At 37.5% G+C, this 21,134-nt stretch overlaps 1 protein-coding gene across 3 annotated transcripts in view; it reads right to left on the bottom strand.

Moving 5' to 3' along the window:
* Positions 1-21,134, bottom strand: part of chka (choline kinase alpha) — a 41,037-nt gene that overhangs the window by 17,233 nt on the left and 2,670 nt on the right. For 2 of the 3 annotated variants that reach the window (XM_077595964.1, XM_077595965.1), the window contains exons 3-5: positions 12,119-12,172; positions 1,058-1,171; positions 585-718 (exon numbers count right to left, since the gene is read on the bottom strand). In XM_077595964.1, the coding sequence (XP_077452090.1) occupies positions 585-718; positions 1,058-1,171; positions 12,119-12,172 (302 nt within the window). The remainder of the gene's footprint in view (positions 1-584; positions 719-1,057; positions 1,172-12,118; positions 12,173-21,134) is intronic. The other variant, XM_077595966.1, reaches the window with a different exon arrangement.

Genomic DNA, 21,134 nt, shown 5'->3' with positions numbered 1-21,134 from the left:
AAACCGGCACATGGAGACTGCCTTCCATTCCGAGCACTCTACATACTACTATAATGCGTACGACATGGTCTCCACTGACCAATAGAAGCTTCTGGCGTATTTTGTCAAACTCCACATTTGCAGTTTAAGAAAATAGGGCCCTAAGTCTCAAGTATTCTGTTATTGTCTGCTTTATTCCAATTTCTTGAGCCATCTATTTAAGAGTGCCACATTTAACTATAAATAAAACACCTTTAATCCAAAGAGGTTCTTTGTGTCCATATTTTTATATCAATATATACATTAATTTTTCCAGAAAAAAAAGTGTTGTTTACCTGACTTGTTCCTTCAAAACACATAGAAAAAAACCCCTATCTGAAAAAAGTAAATAAAAAGATAACATGCTTTTGGTATTCATCAATCGTGAACATTGTTCCTGCATATTCATACAGTATTTAAGTATAATGTTATCCAAGAAGATACAAATGTTACAACAACATCATACATGTAAATATTCTACAGAAAGTGTTAAAGCATAGGCCCAAAGGCAGAGATTGAAACCTCAATATAGGCCAGGAATAATAAAAGTAAACATATTGACTTACTTGTCCATGGTTCCAAACAACCATTTTGGCTCCTTGTTGAAAGGCATTCTCATTCCATGAAACTCCGCCATTTTCTCTGCAACCTCTGCTGAAATGCTTGGGTCACTCAGTTCAAAGGTTTCCAGCTTTCGGCTCTGTCAATACATACATGTACTTGAAGGCAAGAATTTATATTATCTGTAACATGGACTGTTTCACTGTTCATGAAAATCATAAACAGACCAAAAAATATGGTAATATTCAAAATGATCTACGATATTTGAGATTGTCTTATCATTTCGAATGGCAGAACATGCAAGTATCAAAAGATTGTCTATGTGGTCAATCAATGATTTTAAACTGCAAGATTTTTGTGTTATTTCACCTATTCTAGAAACATGGAATTTATCTTCTATGCAAACTAAGATAGCAGTACCAAAAGATATGGTTCTTTTCTTTCAACATATTCGTGTTAGCAATAAAAGGTAACCTACAGGAACATACTGCTCCAGTCGTCCTTGTGGAAAAATACCATAGAGTTTCGGTCCTAATTCCCTCTCTGCCAGGATTGCAAACATCACACTCTCCAGCACCATGGCCTCAGCTCCCTAAAACAGACAAAACAAAACAAAAAGAACAGAATATTGAGAAAAGTAGACAAACAAAAGAAGGACTTAACTGTCAGAAAATTTATGCCAAAACAACTAATTGAAAAGTCACAAGAATTCATTGTTCAAAAATGTATCCAAACCCAAGTAGTACTTATGCCAATTTTGTGATTTTTATTCATTGAAGACACTTCTCAGCTAGGTAATTTAGATATCTTAAATGCACCATATCCAAAGAATACAAAAATATAAATTTTGGGCCAAAACCAAGCAAGAAAACTGAAGTATAAATTATGATGGCAATTATTCAAATGACTTTCACAAATATATATACAGTAATACCTCGACATACGAGTGCCCCGACATACGAGCAATTTGAGATACCAGACAAATTTTGATATACGGGCATACAGCGGGCGCAAGACGCTGCTCATAAGAACATCATAGGCACTGTCTTTCTGGTCGCAACTCCTTTGTGTAATGTCTCTACGAGCATTATGTCTTTTTCAGTGTTTTTTTTCCCGTTAGTCAGTGCAGAATGGCGGAGGAGCTTGCTCGATAATACGAGCGGAGTGTATACTACTTCTCGTGGGCAAGTGGTCGTGCGTTATCCTATTGTGAGGACATTTGTGTGCATCATTTCGGGAATATTTTGAAGGGAATACAAAAGCAAACAACCCTCGATGTTGCATCTGAAAGTCAGGGTGGAGGCGGGGCAAATAGAGCCTACCCGGGAGAAGAAAGGTATAAACATTTTAAAAAAAAATAGAATTAAGTTTAGTGCAAGATTAGATTAAATTTATTTGAGTGTGTCTGCATCGTAATCCAAGTTCATTTAAATTTGTCTGTTTTGTTACGAGCGTGTTGCCGTGCAAAATGTAATAGAAAAAATGTTGTCCAATCACATTTACAGTAATACCTGTACATACGAGTGCCCCGACATACGAGCAATTTGAGATACAAGTAGAATTTCGAACAAATATTTACCTTGAGATACGAGACAAATTTTGATATACGAGCATACAGCCTAGGCTTATGAGAACATCATCTCGTCGCAACTCCCTCGTGTAAATGTCTCTACGAGCACTGGGCAGAGCATTGCATTTTTTCAGTGTTTTTTTCCCCGTTAATCAGTGCAGAATGGTGCTTGCTTGCCAATACGAGAGGACTAAACTACTTCCCGTTGGCAAGTGGTCGTGCAATATTCTATTGTGGGGACATTTGTGTGCATCATTTTCTGAATATTTTGAAGGGAAGACAAAAGAAAACAACCGTCGATAGGTTCCTTTGAAAAACTACAGCTGAAAGTCAGGGTGGAGGCAGTACAAATGGTATAAAAATGTAAAACAAAATTAGAATTAAGTTTAATGTAAGGTTAGATGAAATTTATGAGTGTGTCTGTATCGTAATCCAAGTTGATTTAAATTTGTTTATGTTATGTTACGAGCGCGTTGCCCTGCAAGTCTTTCTCGCTCTTGCCCTCTCTATGTCACTCTCTCTCTCCTCTGCGAAATCCGTCTAATTTTAGTACCATTAAACATCATAACCACTACTTATTTGTTACTCTGATAATAGACGGTGAATTAGAACAAATACAAATGTTTTTCCATTCCAATATCCTGTTTTTGGTGTTTTTTTTCAGAGGGTTGGAACGAGATAAATTGTTTTTAGTTCATTTCTATGGGAAACGTTGATTTGAGATACGAGTAATTCCACATATGAGCTCAGTATCGGAACCCATTAAGCTCGTATCTCAAGGTACTGTATTTTGAAATTCCTCAATCTATGTGAAGTGTAATTGGAATACTGCAAAAGAAATTTTGTATCATTGGAAAGCTCTGAATGTCCTATATAGAACACAAAAGTTAATGTGATTGGATGCACTGGGTGGGAGATATTTATGTTTACAAATGTCCTCTACAGAGGACAAATTTGAACAACTGGTAGTCAGAAGGAAAAAAGATGTTTCAAAAATATACAACCCACTAATTTGACTTGGTTTCAACATTTCTGGTTTGCATGACAAAGGTGCCAGCGGGGTTGTTAGTGAATGAACAGGGTTGGCAATAGTGCAAAATTCATATCATGAGCTGTATTTCCACTGCTTGCAAATAAATGACAATTGGGATTTACAAACAGTGTTGTAATGAACTTGTGTTTGTCACTCTTTTGAGTCCATCACCACAACTACTGATTTCAGCTATGTTGCCATTAAAAGGCCTTTCCGACAGAACCGGACACTGGAGACAGTCATGAGAGAATTGCAGTAGAGAGATTAGGTTTACGTTTCATCCCACCAACTCCATCAACCACTCTTTGAACAGCCTGGATGTTCTTAATGTGCGTGGCACAAATCTTGGACACCCAGACGAACTCAATGAACTCCAGAGAGTAGAAATTAATCTTCAAAAACAGCATTTTGGATATGTTGAGTCTCATTCCATAGTTTCTTTCTCACCTGACTAAAACATCATCAACTTCATTCAAAAGTTTTTTCAGGCTGGAGTTGTAAAACTGACCAAATCCTCTAGAATAAAATTATGTCACTGTCAACCACAAAAACATTTCTATAGTAGAACGCCATGTAAAAAATTAAAATGCAGCCACTTTCACACTTAAGCGAATAACCTTGGGATAACTGGCTGCAAAAAAATAACTTTAGGATGACTACTGGGATCTTTGGCCACCTGCCAGGGAATCCATTATACTCTCCAGTTGGAAGATGCAGGAGACAGCTCTGCTTTGTGAGACCGTCAATGTGAGATGACAAATCATTCTACAATGCATCACATTGCAGCAATAGGACAATGACTGATAGAGCCTTATTATTAGTTTATGTATAGTGCACTTGTAATACGAAATAATTCCAAATGAGATGGAAATGTTGCTCCAGCAATTTGCTTTCAGGAATTCATCTTAAATGTAAAACAAAATGAGAACAGACAGTAAAGGTAGCTATGAGAAAAGCTGCCTTGCATTCAAAAGAAATATGCCCTTAATTAAAAAGTGACTATTCTCTAGTGTCAAAGTTGTAACACATTAAATATTTTAATTAATGTTTGTCAGTCATGAACATAAATTAATTCTTTTGACAGATAAAGCTTCCTAAATCCGACTGAGCTGAACCCAAAACCCTATACATTAGAATCAATATCATTTTATCGAATGACACGTAATGACATCCATTAACATCTTGGCCCGAATGTGAGTCAATGATTTATGCGTTGAAATAAGACTGAAAAACTGATGTTCGTCTTAAAATCGGGGTCTAGACATTGTACAAATTCACAACACGATAGACTTTTAAATGTTGAACACTTTGATGGTTAACTGAATTCAATGCCTTTATTGTTATTATGCAAGTATATTTCGATTTAAACCTTCATCATCAAGTGCACACATAAATAATCAATAAATAAGTAATTAATGAATAAGTACTCAAATTAGATTACTAGTCAACATGAATAAGTGGTCACATAAGTACCGTATTTACTCACATAAGCCCTTAAAATTGCCTTTAAATTGTTGAATTTTAAAATTTCTTGCGTATAAGCCGCCCCCTGATTCACAATTTTCACCTCCACATTCATGGTTTAAATAGGGAGTACAAATGTGTTACTTTGAAGGGAAAATCTCAAGAAAAATCACACGTGGTATTTCTGAGATAGTGTATGAATCAAAATCACATTATTAGGGTCAATATCACAAGTTAATATCCCGGTCTTTGTAAATGCAAAATAATTATTCAATTTGAAAAAAGAAATAAGTCTGTCTGGATGAGAACCTAATGACAGAAATTACAATTTTCTTACCAGAAGTTTATGATGTTGTGGCGGCCATATTGCTTCTAATGTCAAAATATCTCAATTCTTTTGATAGTTGATATTACATCAATACCGTAATTACTCGAATATAACACGCAGATTTTTGCTATATAATTAATTCCAATAGATGGGGGTGCGTGTTATAATCAATAACTAAAATAAATTACAAATTTTCGATCGAAAAAAGCATTGTCAAACTCACTTTGACGCACGGATTTTACGTCATCTCGTAAAGCCGACGCACGGATTTTACGTCATCTCGTAAAGCCGACGCACGGATTTTACGTCATCTCGTAAAGCCGACGCACGGATTTTACGTCATCTCGTAAAGCCGACGCACGGATTTTACGTCATCTCGTAAAGCCGACGCACGGATTTTACGTCATCTCGTAAAGGCGATCGAAAATCGGAAAGCCGAGACCACCACTGCCCCCCTCTAGCCTCGTACTCGTCTCAGTTCACCCTCTCTCAGTTCAGTGTTATAATCAATAACTAAAATAAATTACAAATTTTCGATCGAAAAAAGCATTGTCAAACTCACTTTGACGCACGGATTTTACGTCATCTCGTAAAGCCAATCGGATGATGTGTTGTGGGAGGAAGAGGAAGTGGATGAAGGAAGCGTGGACGTTGATAGAATTCTATACGAAGAGATGTATGAGGAGACGGATGAGAGGAATATCTGCAGAGACTATTTAAAGATTCTGATGCGGACTCTTCATTTGAAGGATTCTAATGAATAAATTTGTTTGAACAAAACAATCGTGAAACGAAGAAAAAAAAGGTAAGATTTCTGATTTTCGTCAGCGGGAAATTTTAGGTGCGCACTATATTCGATTACTGCGTTTTTCCAGATGTTTTTGGCCCAAAATTACCTGCGTGTTATTTTCAAGTGCGCGTTTAATTCGAGTAATTACGGTAGTTGTCACTTTCGGACATGAAATAAAATGAAAAAAAAAAATCAAGTGGAATTTTGTTTCATTTCAAAATCAAGGCTACTCGAGTCTGGCCAGTCGGAGCACGTTTGACTAGGTAAGACGGCAGCGCCCTAGGTAAGATGGCAACGCCGTGAGCGAGCAGTGACAGCCACAAGTATGTTTTTCTCAATCATAGACGTCAAAATAAATTTTGTTTAGTGTTTTATCTGTTTATCTTTTCTCTAATTTGCATTGTCTTGCATCATGGCGCCATGACGTTATGTTGTTATGCCGTTGTAACTTTGCAGTTTCATGCACTTAGTCTTTTTATGCGCATATAAGCTGTACCCTCGACTCGGTCATCAATTTTGTTCAACGATACGGCTTATTTGCGAGTAAATACGGTAGTGAGGTACAAAAAGTGACTAAAGTGGTTAGCAGCCTAACATGTTTTAGTGTAGTGCAAGTAGAAGATTAAAAAAAATACCTACATTCGTTTTCCGGGGTGCAGAACTCGAGTTGATGCAGTTATTCCAATTTTGTTGTTTTATCACAGTATATTGGTTATTTACATTTTAAAAACCAGAAACCACTCATTTACAAATGTGATTGCACTTTAGTTTACATATTTAAATGTTTAGATAAAGATGTGGTAGACCAGGGGTGGCCAACTCCGGTCCTCGAGAGCCGCCATCCGGTCTGTTTTCCATGTCTCCCTCCACCAACACACCTGAATCAAATAATCAGGATCGGTATCAAGCTTCTGGACGGCTTGCTGATGAGTTGGTCATTTGATTCAGGTGTGCTAGAAGAGGGAGATATGGAAAACACACCGGATAGCGGCTCTTGAGGACCGGAGTTGGCCACCCCTGTGGTAGACAGTTCTTGCATATTTGAATGAGGCAAAATAACATGCTTTTTTCTCAAATATATTGTAATCATCATTTGTTTCATCTGTACTGTCATTATTTTGTGTATATTGAATTTGGCATTCAAACCTTGAGTCTTGAAAAAGGGAGTCATCTTATATTCGGGCCAATATGGTATATGGATTCTCCTTGGTAGGACTATGACAGGCTTGTGACACAGTCATAAGAATCATTGAAATAAAGGGTAACCACCAAATTCAGAAAAGGAAACAATTACTTTCAAGGACTTTCAATCAATTTAATATATTACATATTTAAACGATAAAATACATAAAACGATTACTTACATTCCACTTAAAAAAAATCTACATTTGCCTAATTTAAAATAAAATAATACAAATTACTCAGGTGTGTTGGTGGAGGGAGACATAAAAACGGACTAGATAGTGGCCATACAGCAGTGTTTCCCAAGCACTGTGCCACGGCACACTATTGTGCCATTAGAGACGGTTAGGTGTGCTGTGGGAAATTAGAAGTCATACATTGTAATGTTCTGAGAGAAAAATCTTAATACTATGAGCTATGAGGCCAACGTGCTAACCACTCGCGCCAGCGGGCCGCCCACTTTTCGCCAATTATGCCAAAACAGAGGAGTTCTCTTTTCGTATCGAGTTGGGAAAGGCGTAAACAATTGAAGCGCACCAAGATGGCAGCCAAATCCTCTGCTTTCCAAAGTGGTGGCGAGGCTTCGACCTCAGCAGTCATCTATAATCCTTATAAAGTGTGATTTATGGATGCGTGTGTGTGTGTATGTTAACATTCTCTCACTACGTTTGCCAAACCGTGCAACGTAGAGAGTTGAATTTTTTTATGGTGGCCAGAAACAGCTGTTGGAGCCTAATAGACGAGTGATTGCATTTCTTCACCTTCTCTAAGTGTGTCAACTCAATCTTTTATGTGTTAAACACCCATTCTTCAAAAGAGATTTTTTTTAATAGGGCAACAATTGTCTTTTGGTTCTAAACAACATTAAATGATAGATTGTACTATTAAAAGATTCAACTTGTAATACAATGGATTACAGTATTTTTGTTTATGTTCAGTAATGTGAACCGGAAGTTGTTTGGCTTCATGGGCTTCAACTTTTGTCAGCTGTTTGTCAGCTCTTTGTGTAACGTTAGATTGAGGTAATATTGAGAGTAGAAAAGTTGTAATGTTACGAGATTCAAGTCATTTTCTTGTTTTTACGTTGCGTGAACCAGAAGTTTTTTGGTTTCAGGGGCATCGACATTTAGCGACGTGTGTGTGAGAGAGAGAGCACAACATTGCTTTTCACGTAATATTAAGGAGATTTCAGTAAAATTGGGAGTAAAAGTCATACAATTATGAGATTTAAAACATTAAATTACTTATTTTTAAGTCACTTTAACCGGAAGTTGTTCAGATCCGCAGACATCAACTTTGGTGGCATTAGATTGCTGTGAAAAAAATGATTTTGGCATAATTTGGGGGATTTATTTGACTCCTGTAGATAAAACTTTGATAAGAACGACTTTACATAATTAATTTTAGGGGACAGATTTAAATTGGAAGATTTTTAGCTCGTGCTGTGCCTTGAGATATTTTCAATGCAAAAAGAGTGCCGCAGCTAAATAAAAAAGGTTGGGAAACACTGCCCTAGTTGGAGACCCCTGGTTTAGACATTTCACAAAGTTTACCATTACATTGCGTTTTGATCAATTGATCAATGAATTGTGTCTACCAATTGATATATATGGATTCAGATAGTTAAATAACCAACTTGACGCTGTAATAGTATATATATAAATGGACCAATATTCTCTTAGTACTATGTTAAATTACATTCAAAAGAAATATGCCTCAAATAGACGAACAGATTAAACAATGGTGTTCTGTTTTCAATATATTTTGTATGTTTTCAGTAATGGAAAAATGCAGGTTACACTGACTCAAACGACATACATATGTATATAAACGTGAATAGCAAAAAATAAATTTAAAAGTGGACAATGATTAACTATTCATTCTATAAAGAGCCATTCTTCGTTATACTGAGACATTAAAAGCGATAAATTGCATTTGATAGGTGCAATCCCAAATTCCCTTCAAAGAACTGTGTAAAATAAATAACTGAGCCTCAAAAGACTAAACTAATAAAAGTAAAACTTAACTAAATCCAATGTAATCTGCTCCACAGCAAGAGTTGGGTTTATTGAATTAACCCAAAAATATTTGGATGATGGAGATGCATACATAAAGAATAATCGACAGTAAAGCACCTAACAAATAAGAGGGGACTAATCATGGCTACTGCAAAGTAAACTCACATTCTTGTGTATGAATACATAACCTTATGCAGGTGTAATCACACCTGGATTTAAATCCCACAGTGTGTATTACCATTTATATAATCACACCACCCAACTGTTAATTTAAAGTAAACATTTGCAAAGATTACATCTGTTCTAAAATTTATTTTACACTAAGCATACCTGTTATTTTTTCTGTACATATGCAGTTTTAGGTTTTCCCCAACTAGGGGATGAATAAAGTTTAATGGAATCTATTCTAATCTAAAGTAGTTCAGCAAGTACACTGTGTGCTACAGACATCTGCTACAGCAACCACAATAGTTATCAGTCATGTGTCAATAAGGCAGTCAAATAAAAAATTATATCTACCCGTACATTTTATCTGCCACGCGAACATGCTCCGAATTAGAACATGAGAACTGAAATGTCAACATCCTTAAATGTGGGTCAAAAAAATCACTGATAAGATTTGAAAGACAAATATTGTGTTGTATAACAATGGCTGGGGTCTACATACGCCTATGTCTTTTGAACACATAAATAAACACAGTAGAAACAGACATGTCTAGGGGATTATCAATGCAGTATCATCCTTTCCAAGACAAATAGGATTAACCTAGGCCAGACACTGCAGACGATCAAAGTTAGGTTATCTCTAAAACGGTAGCTGTGTTTCAGTCTTTAAGGACTTTGCTCCATGGGTATGAGATTCCAACTCTGAATTCCACTAAATTACAGCAGTTGTGTTACCGACTGCCAAGGGTAAATAAAATAGATAATGGTGTGTGTCTACAACAATCTGATGAATTCATTTCAATCACATGTTGAAGAGGGGTAAGGATCACAGTCACAATGGGAGGGATCACGGCGGTGTGACTATGAGGTCATTGTGAAGCCTGTGGGTGACTCCAGATGCAATATTGAGTGAGCTCATTCATGTAGCTTCTTTCAAAAATTAACTCCTAATGAGCCATCAACTGCATAGTGGTTTAAAAGGAATTTTCAAGTGTTACAAATAATTTCCTGACATGTACCAACTATACTCATTGCAGTCGCTTTGAACTGGAGTGTAATATAGTCCTCTGCTGCATATTCTCTACAGTTTAGTCATACTGCACCATTATTTGAAATTGAAGGAGTGTAAAAGTTATTACAAGATTATATAAGATGTGCTCATCTCTATGACTAACACCACATAGAACATGGTAGCTCAGAATTCAGAGGGCAATGTGTTTACTTGAACATATGAACTGTTTATAAAGAGGGGCAAGTGTTTTCAAACTAAAACGTATTTCTATCCGATAAAAGAGGACCACCCTTTAGAAAAATGAACTGAGAGTTTAGAAATATACATACAGTGGTACCTCGTCATACGACCGCTCATCATACAATATTCTCGTTTTACGACGAAAATTTCGATCGAATAATTCGCCCGTGATGCGGTCAAAATTTCGTGATACGACCAAGCCAGGTGGCCATGGCACTGTCTTTTTTGCATCTCTTTCATGTATAACAATATCTACGAGCACCGAATGAGTTATTCAGACCAGGAAATGCACAACGTGCATGCGCGGGAAAAAGAGGGCTTTCTGGGTAATGAAGTATACTCGTGCACACAACGCCGACAAGCAATGGCACTCGTTCTCAGAATAAAACTTCATTACCCACAATCAATACGTGGGAAGCTCAGCTATTGCATTTCCTGTTATTCTTTCTAAGGAAAGAAGGTCCCACGATCGTTCTTTAAAGACTACTTCTCGTTGGCAAGTGGTCGTGTGTTATCCTACTATGAAGACCCGAATAATAGTAGGCACTGGAATAATAGTAGGGAGTGGAAAATTCCAAATGAATTAATAATAGTAGGCACCGGAATAATAGTAGGCAGTGGAAAATTCCAAAAATAATGAATATTAGTAGGCATGAGATAATTAGTGTCTAAACAGATTCGATGCATAGAATTAAAGCTATGATGGAATATTTATTATAAAATCATAACAAGGACAATCATTATTATTTTAATCAACAGTTTACTAGTAGCATGAAACAAAAATGTTTAAATTCCACAATTAGCTACAAATTAAAGTCATGATGATCGATTACATACTATGCGCACACGCATTCCCCTTTCACACGAAACAGGAAATGATTAAATCATTTCCTGTTTCGTTATTTAAGCAGCTATGAGTCATAGCGCTTGGGTCCGAATACATTCACGGTCGCGTCACGACAACGCGGCGCGACCATAACACTTTTACGTGCACCCTATGTGAGTAAATATGTGCCGCGTTGCATTTGTACGGTTTTCTATCGCTTAATACGGGGAATTCCAATCATTAATACGGGGAGGAATTGGCCCAGGTTGACAGGTATGACATTGTAATTATGTATATTGCAACTCTACCAGTGGCAATTGCACGTTCTTACTAGTACTAGTACGTTAGTAAAAACAGCACGTGTGCTTTACACGTAGAAAGTTAATGACATAGAACAATGTTGCTGCTGCACGGACTTAATTGAGGCAAAAATTAATAATCGTAGGCACCCGAATAAGAATCGTAGGCATGCGAAAATTTGAGTTGAAAAAATAATCGTAGGCATACGATTATTTGGGTCTTCATAGTATTTTGAGGACATTTGTGTGCATCATTTTCGGAATATTTTGAAGGGAATAGTACAACAGCAAACGGCCCATCGATAGCGAACGCGAGGGTGGAGGCGTGGCAACAAACAACTAACCCGGCCAGGACGGAGGTAAAAAACAGATTAAAACAAAATTAGAATTCAATTTTGTGTAAAGTTACATTAAATGTATGTTTGAGTGTGTCTGTATATATTAATCCAAGTTAATTTAAATTTGTTTGTTCCGTTTAAGAGTGCGTTGTCGTGGAAAATATATATATATATATATATATATGATTCCTTCAACACCTGCCAGTAAATGGTGAACAGGTTTTCAATGGTCATAAAAACACGCAGTAGATCGGCACCATAATCTGTTACTTACTTGAAATTGATTCTCTTTGTTTGACTGTTGGGATTCGCCTTTATTACAGGACATCTATCAAAAAGAAAAAAAAGGAAAGAACTAACCATGAATAAAGTAGAAGCTATACAGGAGAACACTTCCATGTGCATCCAAACCCAGCCATGCCCATGAGTTATATTATACAATTTATAGATGTATAATAAATTTTCAGTATGCTGCTTTCATTCTTAATGCAACAGTTAGATATTAACAGAAGGTAATATTGCCAAAGATACATACAATTGTGGTTTACAAGCTGACCTTCTTAAAGGCTTGAGATTATATTTACCTTTTGGGCTAAAGATATTCACGTCTTTTATGAATTTACTAATGGTACAATAATCGACTCACATATTTCCATTGCTGGGAAACCCCAGCTCAAGCACAAATATGGTTTGTTTAATCATTAGTATCTGTGCACTCTGGCAATGAAATCAAACCTACTTAGTCATATTAGCCTTCAGATTCAACATCAGCTATTCCTCAATGGTACATTTATTTGAAGACGATGACTGCAGTTACCTTGGTGAAGGGCACACTGTCTTTGCTCCCTGTAATCTCTGGTAATAAAAGCCAAGTTTAGATTAGACTCTATTAGCAATTCATTAGCCAGATGTTACGATAGAGTTGCGTCTTGAGACGGAGAAAGTGGTTGGACGCAAATGCAGGGAAGCAGACAAGGGATGAGTTCGTGGAGTGCTCTAACAAAGCGTTAATAACTGACGCAGGAGGGGATTCAAGAAAATAACAAGAACTTAGCAATGAACAAGCAGGGGGCCCGGCTTCGCCAGTCCCACCTGCTTGTTTAGAACCAATTGTTGCGCTTTAAAAAAAAAAAATCTCTTTTGAAAAATGGGTTAGATGAGAAAGGAAAATTTCAGTTACATGCATGCTGGCCCCACATCTGATATTGCCCCTGCTAAGTAAACACGCTTAGTAATAGGCATCCGAGCATGGTCGGGGCTATGTACAATCCATCATACCATACTGCCTGAAATCTGCCACAATTATCCCTGTCCCTAAAAATACAACCATTGACAGCCTGAATGATTATAGGCCTGTTGCACTTACGCCTGTGATCATGAAGTGCTTTAAAAAGTTGGTCGCCTGCCATATCAGGGATACAATGCCTTCCTCAGTTGACTTTCACCAGTTTGCCTATAGAGCAAATAGGTCCACTGAGCTTTACGCACCGAGCCACCTGGAGCACCATGGAAACTACGTGAGGATGCTTTTCATTGACTATATAGCTCAGCCTTCAACACTATAATACATTCTGGCTGAAAAACTCTCCCACCTTGGACTATCCTCTTCCATCTGCTACTGGATTAAGAACTTCTTAACCAACCATCCACAAACTTGAATGCAACAGCCTTAAAAATTTCACTCTCCCCATAGAGGTCAATAACTTTGATTTGGCATTTATAGACCTCCAATAAAGTCTATACTGAGCTTTGGGTCCTACTTAGGGAATTCAACAAAAAAAATGAAGTTATCTTGCTTGGAGATTTAACTGCCTTGACAAATCAAATAGGAGAAAAATGAAATAACTTAACTAAATTTAACTACCATATTTTCACGACTATAAGGCGCACCTAAGTCTTAAATTTTCTCCAAAATAGACAGGGCGCATTATAATGCGGAGCCCCGTGTGTATGCTCCGAGCTCGCTCCAAAGCCTGACAGAGCACTTCTGGCCGACACGCTTCTTCTAGTGAAAAGGTGGACATGGGTGGGGTCAGGCTTGCGGAGGGGGTGTGTTTAAGAAGACGCTTTTACTGTCGTTCTTGGTTGCCATGCTCATGGACAGAAACAACCACCTATGGTTATTTTTAAGCGAAAGACGCTCCCAAAAGAAAAGTTTCCAGCCGGCGTCATTGTGAAGGCAAACCAAAAGGGCTGAATGGACGAGGAGAAAATGATAGATTGGCTAGGTGAGGTGTATGTTAAGAGACCGGATGGCTCGCCGTCACTTTTGATTTGTCAAGTCACGAAGATGAACTCTGAGCTTGTCGTCATTCCCGGAGGCTTAGTCAAAGAACTCCAACCGCTGGACATCAGCATCAACCGGGCGTTCAAAGCAAAGTTGCGAGCGGCATGGGAACAATGGATGATAGCTGACGAACACAGCTTTACGAAGGGCGGCAGGCAGCGCCAGGCTAGTTACGCTCCTATTTGCGAATGGATTGTGGCCGCTTGGACTAACGTGTCTGCTTGCACTTTTGTTCGAGCTTTTGCCAAAGCCGGCATCATTTCTGTGTAGCCACATGGCAATGTGAGTGACTCCGACAACGAAGAGACGGAACCCGGCGTTTTTGACTAATCATTTGGACAATTGTTCAATTCGGACACAGAAAATTAGGACTTGGATGGATTTGTGGGTGACGATTGATCAAAAAATGTGAGTACATTGTAAAATGGCTAAATAAAGTACAACCGAACTTTTTAAAAACGTGTTTTTAGCGCGTGTCCGTATGTTTAAGCTGGTGTATGTTTAAGCTGGTGTATGTTTTGCCATGCCTGGCTGCGTGTATTGGTGCGGTGTGCCTTGTGTGTCAAATACAGAATTAGCACTCGTTACTGACACTGCGTCTTTAAATGCGGTGTGCAATATAGTCGTGAAAATATGGTATATGTAACTAATGAAAACTCCTACTAGAGTCTAGTAGGACTTTTCAGACTTTTTAGTCTAGTAACTAGACTAACTGCTTCTTCTGAAACATGCATAGATCTGATCTTTTCCAATAAGTGCGAGAGTATCCAAAAGAAGTTCAATATGTTAACAGGTCTATCAGACCATAGCCTCATCCTATTCTCAAGAAAGCTTCCTAAAAATAGATACTCATGCGTTCAAAAAAACAGAGCAGAATGGAGGACCAAAAAGGGAGATGCCAAATTTGACACAGCCGTTAAACAATATCAATTGGGACAATTATTTCTACCATAACCATACTAATGAGAGCTGCAATTATTTCATGATCATTATCAAGGACACAGTATCTACATTGACAAGAAAAATTAAAACAAAACCATCAGAAAAAGAATCACCTCCTATGGTTAAATGAAGACAGAGGCCTCATTGCTTATCTATAATCCTTATAGTGTGATTTATGGTTGGGTGTGTGTGTATGTATGTTAAGATTCTCTCGCTACGTTTGTCCAAACCGTGCAACGCAGGGAGATGAATTTTTTTATGATGGCCAGAAACGGCTGTCGGATTCTAATTGACGAGTGATTGCATTTCTTCACCTTCTGTGTGTAAACTCAATCTTTCATTTGTTAAACACCCATTTTTCAAAAGAGATTTTTTTTATAGCGCAACAATTGTCTTTTGGTACTAAAGATTTTAAATGTACCGTGAACCGGAAGTTGTTTGGTTTTCACCAGCATTAACTTTTGGCGACGTAATGTCTGTGTGACCACAAAACTGCTTTTCGGAAAATACAGACGCTCCCCTACTTACGAACATTCAACTTACGAACAACGGTACATACGAACATGTCTGCAAATTGCGTTTAAGTCGAAAAATGTTCGCAAGTCCAATTTTGTATTTTTTTCCGAGTAGTGCTTCTTTCCGCCGCTAATACCGACGCCTGGCGCTGTGAGGGCTCAGCTCACCCAGCATCTACCTTCTGTTGCAATGCGGAAGTGCGTGAACGTATCTCCAGTGGGCAAAGAACCTTTTTCATTTGTATCATTAAATATCTCGTGCATCCATTATTGAATATGGTTGGTAAAAAGCGCAAGTCTTCTATTGAGGGAGTTGCAAGGAAGAGGCAAGCCATTTCATTTGAAACGAGTGGCAATAATAACGAAGCTTGATGCGCGTGAGAGTGGTGAGCGTTTCACGGGCATACAACTTGTCAGTACCATTTATAAACAGAAAGATGGAGCAGCAGGACCCAAATATTGAACGTTGCACAAAGTTTGCAAATCAATTGAATGATGCCATACAGTGCTACCGCATCATTTATGATGAAAAAAAGAAGAAAACTGTGCAAAACCGTCGTTAGATCGCTTCTTTCGGCCAGTTTCTAATACATAAATCTCTCTCTATATATATACAGTACTGTACATATTCTCTCCATTTTATTAAATGTTTTTTTCAGTACAAACCAATGCGTGTTACTTATACAAGCCTTAAACATACAAATGCACTTATATAAACCTTCAATATACTTATATAGGCCTTAAAACATAAATTATAATACAAAATATAGAACTGAATCAACTTACAAAAATTCAACTTATGAACAGTCGCTCGGAACCTAACTCGTTCGTAAGTAGGGGAGCGTCTGTATGTATTCATTCGTTTTCTGGACTCCTTATCTTCACAAGGGTCACGGGGGGTCCTGGTGCCTACCCCAGCTAACTACTCATACTACAATTTAGTGTGTTTAACAGCCTACACCGAATGTTTTTTGGATGCAGGAGGAAACTGGAGCACCCGGAGAAAACCCACACAATCCCAAGGAGAAAATGCAAACTCCACACTGTGAGGACCGATCTGGGATCGAACCCTTGACCCCAGAACTGCGAGGCAGACGTGCTAACCACTCGGCCGACTCGCAAAATGTTAAAACATTGAAGTAAACTTGAGAAAAAAAGTCCTAAAACGAATGAAATTGGTACATTATATTTCTACATCACTATAACAATGGGGTAGGGGTCAGATGAAGAGCCATGCATGTATGGCAATTAGTGTAAACAATAACTATAAAATCACCATCTGCATCCTAAATAACTAAACACTAAATTTGGTAACATGTACACAAATGAAATAAAATAAAAACAAAAGTTTTAAATATGAGATGAAAATGATAACTAAAACTACATTTTAGCTTTAAAAATGGACTGCAACTGACTAAAATGTTAGCATTAACTTCCTTTGTTTTCATCTAGCCACAAATATCAAACAAACTTTCATGGTTAAATTTAAATTTACAAAAGACACCTGTTTGTTTTCCTTGTGCCCTGTGATTGGCTGGCCACCAATTCAGGGTGTCCCCCGCCTCTGGCCCAAAGTCAGCTGGGATAGGCTTCAGCACCCCCCACGGCCCAAGTGAGGATAAAGCGGTTCAGAAAATGAGATGAGATTAGAGATTAAATACACTTTTTCAAACTCAAACCTAACAAATTTGCTACAAAACTATTTAAATATATCTATATTTGAAAATGAAAGAATATATTGGTGATAATAAAATATCCAATATTATTATGACATTGGCTCCACATATTCCTTCAGAAGAGAGAAATTAACCCCGTGGTGCAAGTACCATCGACTTCGTAGTAGTCTACCAGTATTGCTCCAGCTCCAATTTTGTCACCAAAGGTATTTGAGCCTGGCAGGAAAAGCCTGTGTATATTGACATTTATTCTTTGACCCTGGTCTTTATAGTAAAAATGAACATTGTCATACATTAATTGTTTCGAACTAAACTTAAACGCTCCAATTTATAACATTGTTTTAAAGGACAGTCATACCTGATAAATATGTCAGGGTTAATTCAGTTGAAAATTTTCCTCTGTGGTTTGACAGTTTACTTCAAAAAATTGTTGCCGTTTTAATATTTTTTGCATTCCATAATTTTGCATTTAAATGCACAATGTTGGATTGCTTTCAAGGCATGTAAAATTAAGTATAAAGTCCCACTGTCATGAGATTTTAGACCCTAACCAAATGGTACAAACCTGTCAGAAAGTATTCAAACATTGTCAAGGCCCACACAGAACGTCAACTCTTGTAATTGTTGCAATTAAAATAATGTATGTGACAATAGTTGGGACTCCGGCAGTGGTCATATTGACAATGGAAAACGGTAGTCGAGACTCGTCTTCATCGTACGATGAGTCGAATTACGATATTCATAGTGAGTCAGAGTAAGAATTAAGTACCAAAGATCATGATTCCAGGGAAATTATACCATCCAAGTTCAAACCAGAGCCAGCATCACAATACATAGCAGAAGTGAGAGAGAGAGAAAGAAAGCTCCCAGACACAGAAGCATCCTGATGTTATCACTTCTGGTAACTGACTATTTTAAAAAGAAATTGACTACGGGTTGTGGTTTAGTTAAGTCCAATCTAACAAAGTACCCCATGAGGTGCTAGTCAAACTAGGTAATATGTATAGGTGTAAAAATTATGATCGTGATAATTTTGGCATCGACTTGGCATTTTACCCCATTTTAGTGCAATTGTTGCAGTGGCGTTGGTTGGTTGCTTAAGGACAGTTTTTTCCCCACATCCATCAGAAATCTAAACTTGCGGTAACATAACACACATTCCCTTCTGCGGTAATATGAAAAGATGTTTGGGTGGTGATCTGCCTCCTACTAGCTGACTGAAGGTAAGGTAAGTGAAAGACAGTGAGAGGTAAGCGACCTGTATCCATAACAGCAGAATGCCAAATTACAAGATTCCGTAACGTGCACTTATTTAGGTCTTTTGCCGAGTAAACGCAGCTTATGGAGAAGCACCACCAATTTCGTCACACGCAGTTTCTGGGTGTGATGACAAGTAGGCTTTTTGTGTTGTTGATAATGACGACAGGGCCTATGTCCGATTATTATTATTATTATTATTATTATTATTATTATTATTATTATTATTATTATTATTATTATTATTATTATTATTATTATTACAATTTTAATCTTGTAATATTACAATGTATGATTTTATATTATTAATTTATAATATTACAATTTTAATCTTGTAATATTAAAACTTTATATACTTTTAATACTACTACTCTTGTACAATTACAATGTAGGACTTTTTGGGAGATCATTGCCCGCCTCATTAGATCATCACCCACAATGGTTGGGAAAGACTGAATGCAAAAAAAGAAAAAATAAATAAATCAAAGATCGTGAGGATGATTGTAAAAATGTGTAACACAATTTTTTGTTCCATATCTTACACACCTAAACTGTATTATATGAATACAATGGGGTGAGTCGACAAAAATCTTCCAAAATAAAGCTATTCAAGTCATCTGGTGAAATTTTTTTAATACCGCAATTTAACATACCACCCCCACCCCACAACAACAAAAATTGCAGTGTCAGTTCACTCAATTTCGTTCTGTCCTAATGTGAATGATCCACAGAATTTCATGTGGTCAGTACAAAGCTAAATAGAAGATTTACAAACTCAACTCGTGTTTCGAGAAGGAAGAATGCCGAGTTGCATCTGAAAAACACCATAGCTACAGTGAAGCATTAGGGGTGGAAACAACATGCGTTGGAGCTGTTCATCTCCAAATGGGACAAGAAAATTCATCAGTGCCAAGGAAATAATTAATGTTGAGATATATCATGAGAGTTTAAGGCCAAAACCTCCTTCCATCAGTGAGAGCGTTAAAAATGAAACCTGGCAGTGTCTTCCAGCATTATCCTAAACCTAAACACAACACCCGAGCAACAGGGGAGTGGACAAGCCAGTCTCCCACTCAACCCCATAGAAAATCTGTGAAGAGACTTGAAAGTCTGTGCTCCTCAGTAACAGATTAAAACAACATTCTAGGTCTGCTTGGAGGAATGGCCCAAAACAACAGCTAGTGTGTGCATCTCTGGTAAAGACCTAAAGCAAATTTTGAAGAAAAAAAATCCATTGCCAACAAAGGTTATACTTGCTACGGAAAATTCATTCATTTATCGAACGGCTAAGGGCTGCTGGTGTACTGGACCCTGAATCGATGGCCAGCAAATCTCAGGGCACAAGGAGACGGGCAAACATTCACACTCAAACTCATAACTAGGGTAAATTTTGAGTGTTCAACCAGCCTACTAACCATGTTGTAACATTATAATTTTAAGTGTTTTTTGGTATACTATGTATGCATTTTGGTGTTAATCTCCAAATCTAAACATATTTATTTTACCGTGTGAATGGGAATGATGCATCATGGGTCTTTGTATCTTTATATGTGTTTCAAAAGTTGTTCCAAGACTAATCCCAAATGTTGTTCCAAGTGACTGCTTCACGAAAATCACTTGGATACTTCAGAGGAAGGAAACAGACAGGAGAGGGTTTTAACACACAGGCTACGTTCAGATCGCAGGTCTTAATGTACAAATCCAATTCTTTGTTATATCCAATCACTGTGTGCTCGTTCAGACTGCTTTCATCCATTACAGTTGAAAAAGTGTCAAGCATGAAAAGAGGTTCACAGTCCACCATGTGTTGAATACAAGTGAAAAGTATGCACAAAAGCATAAGCATGTTCTGCTTTTTTGTAAAATGGACATGAAATATGGCCCTGTTGACTTTGGAGTCTTTGGCTTCTTTAAATCTAGCTTTGAGGGAAACTGTGGCACAGGTGGTTAAGCGGCTCATCCATTGATTCAAGGATCAAGCATTCAAATCCAGCTCCCGGTTATTTTGACTGGCCATTGTTATTGTATACTTGGGCAAGATACTTTATCTGACTTCCCTGTGTGAAAGTAGTGCGACAATGAGTTGTTGATCGTAGCCAGAAGGGCCGATGGTGCAAATTGGGTACCTTCTGCCAGACTGCCGTAGGGCAGCTGTGACTCCAATAATACCTTACCAGCATCTAGCGTGGAAAGAATTATGCAATGATGTAATAGAAAACACCTGTGGCTGTCCCCCAAAAAATTAATTAAAAAAAATAAAATGGTGTATGCCTACAAATCATTATTACTTTTAAGTTTTAAGTCCTATTATTTTTCTTTGTTTGCAATTGTAGTTAGACCAGCCTCCTTTTGTTTTACGCTATTGCTGAGTAATCCAAATTGTAGTTATTGTCACAGAATTCCAATTTGGACAGCAGTCAAAAACCCCTCTAATCCTTCTGAGACTTAAAACCTTATCAAAATGCCCCATTTTACAATACCTGCTTCCATGTAACTTGGAAAATTTGTTAATTATCAAAAGAATCACACAAGTCAGAAAAAGAGTAAATGATTCAAATTGGCTCATTTCAAACTGCAGTCGGAATGTAGCCTTAGTTTTCTTGCCACCCTTAT

Source organism: Stigmatopora argus, chromosome 3 (genome assembly GCF_051989625.1).
Source record: "Stigmatopora argus isolate UIUO_Sarg chromosome 3, RoL_Sarg_1.0, whole genome shotgun sequence".
Lineage (NCBI taxonomy): Eukaryota > Metazoa > Chordata > Actinopteri > Syngnathiformes > Syngnathidae > Stigmatopora > Stigmatopora argus.
This window is presented reverse-complemented; position numbering and strand designations above follow the sequence as displayed.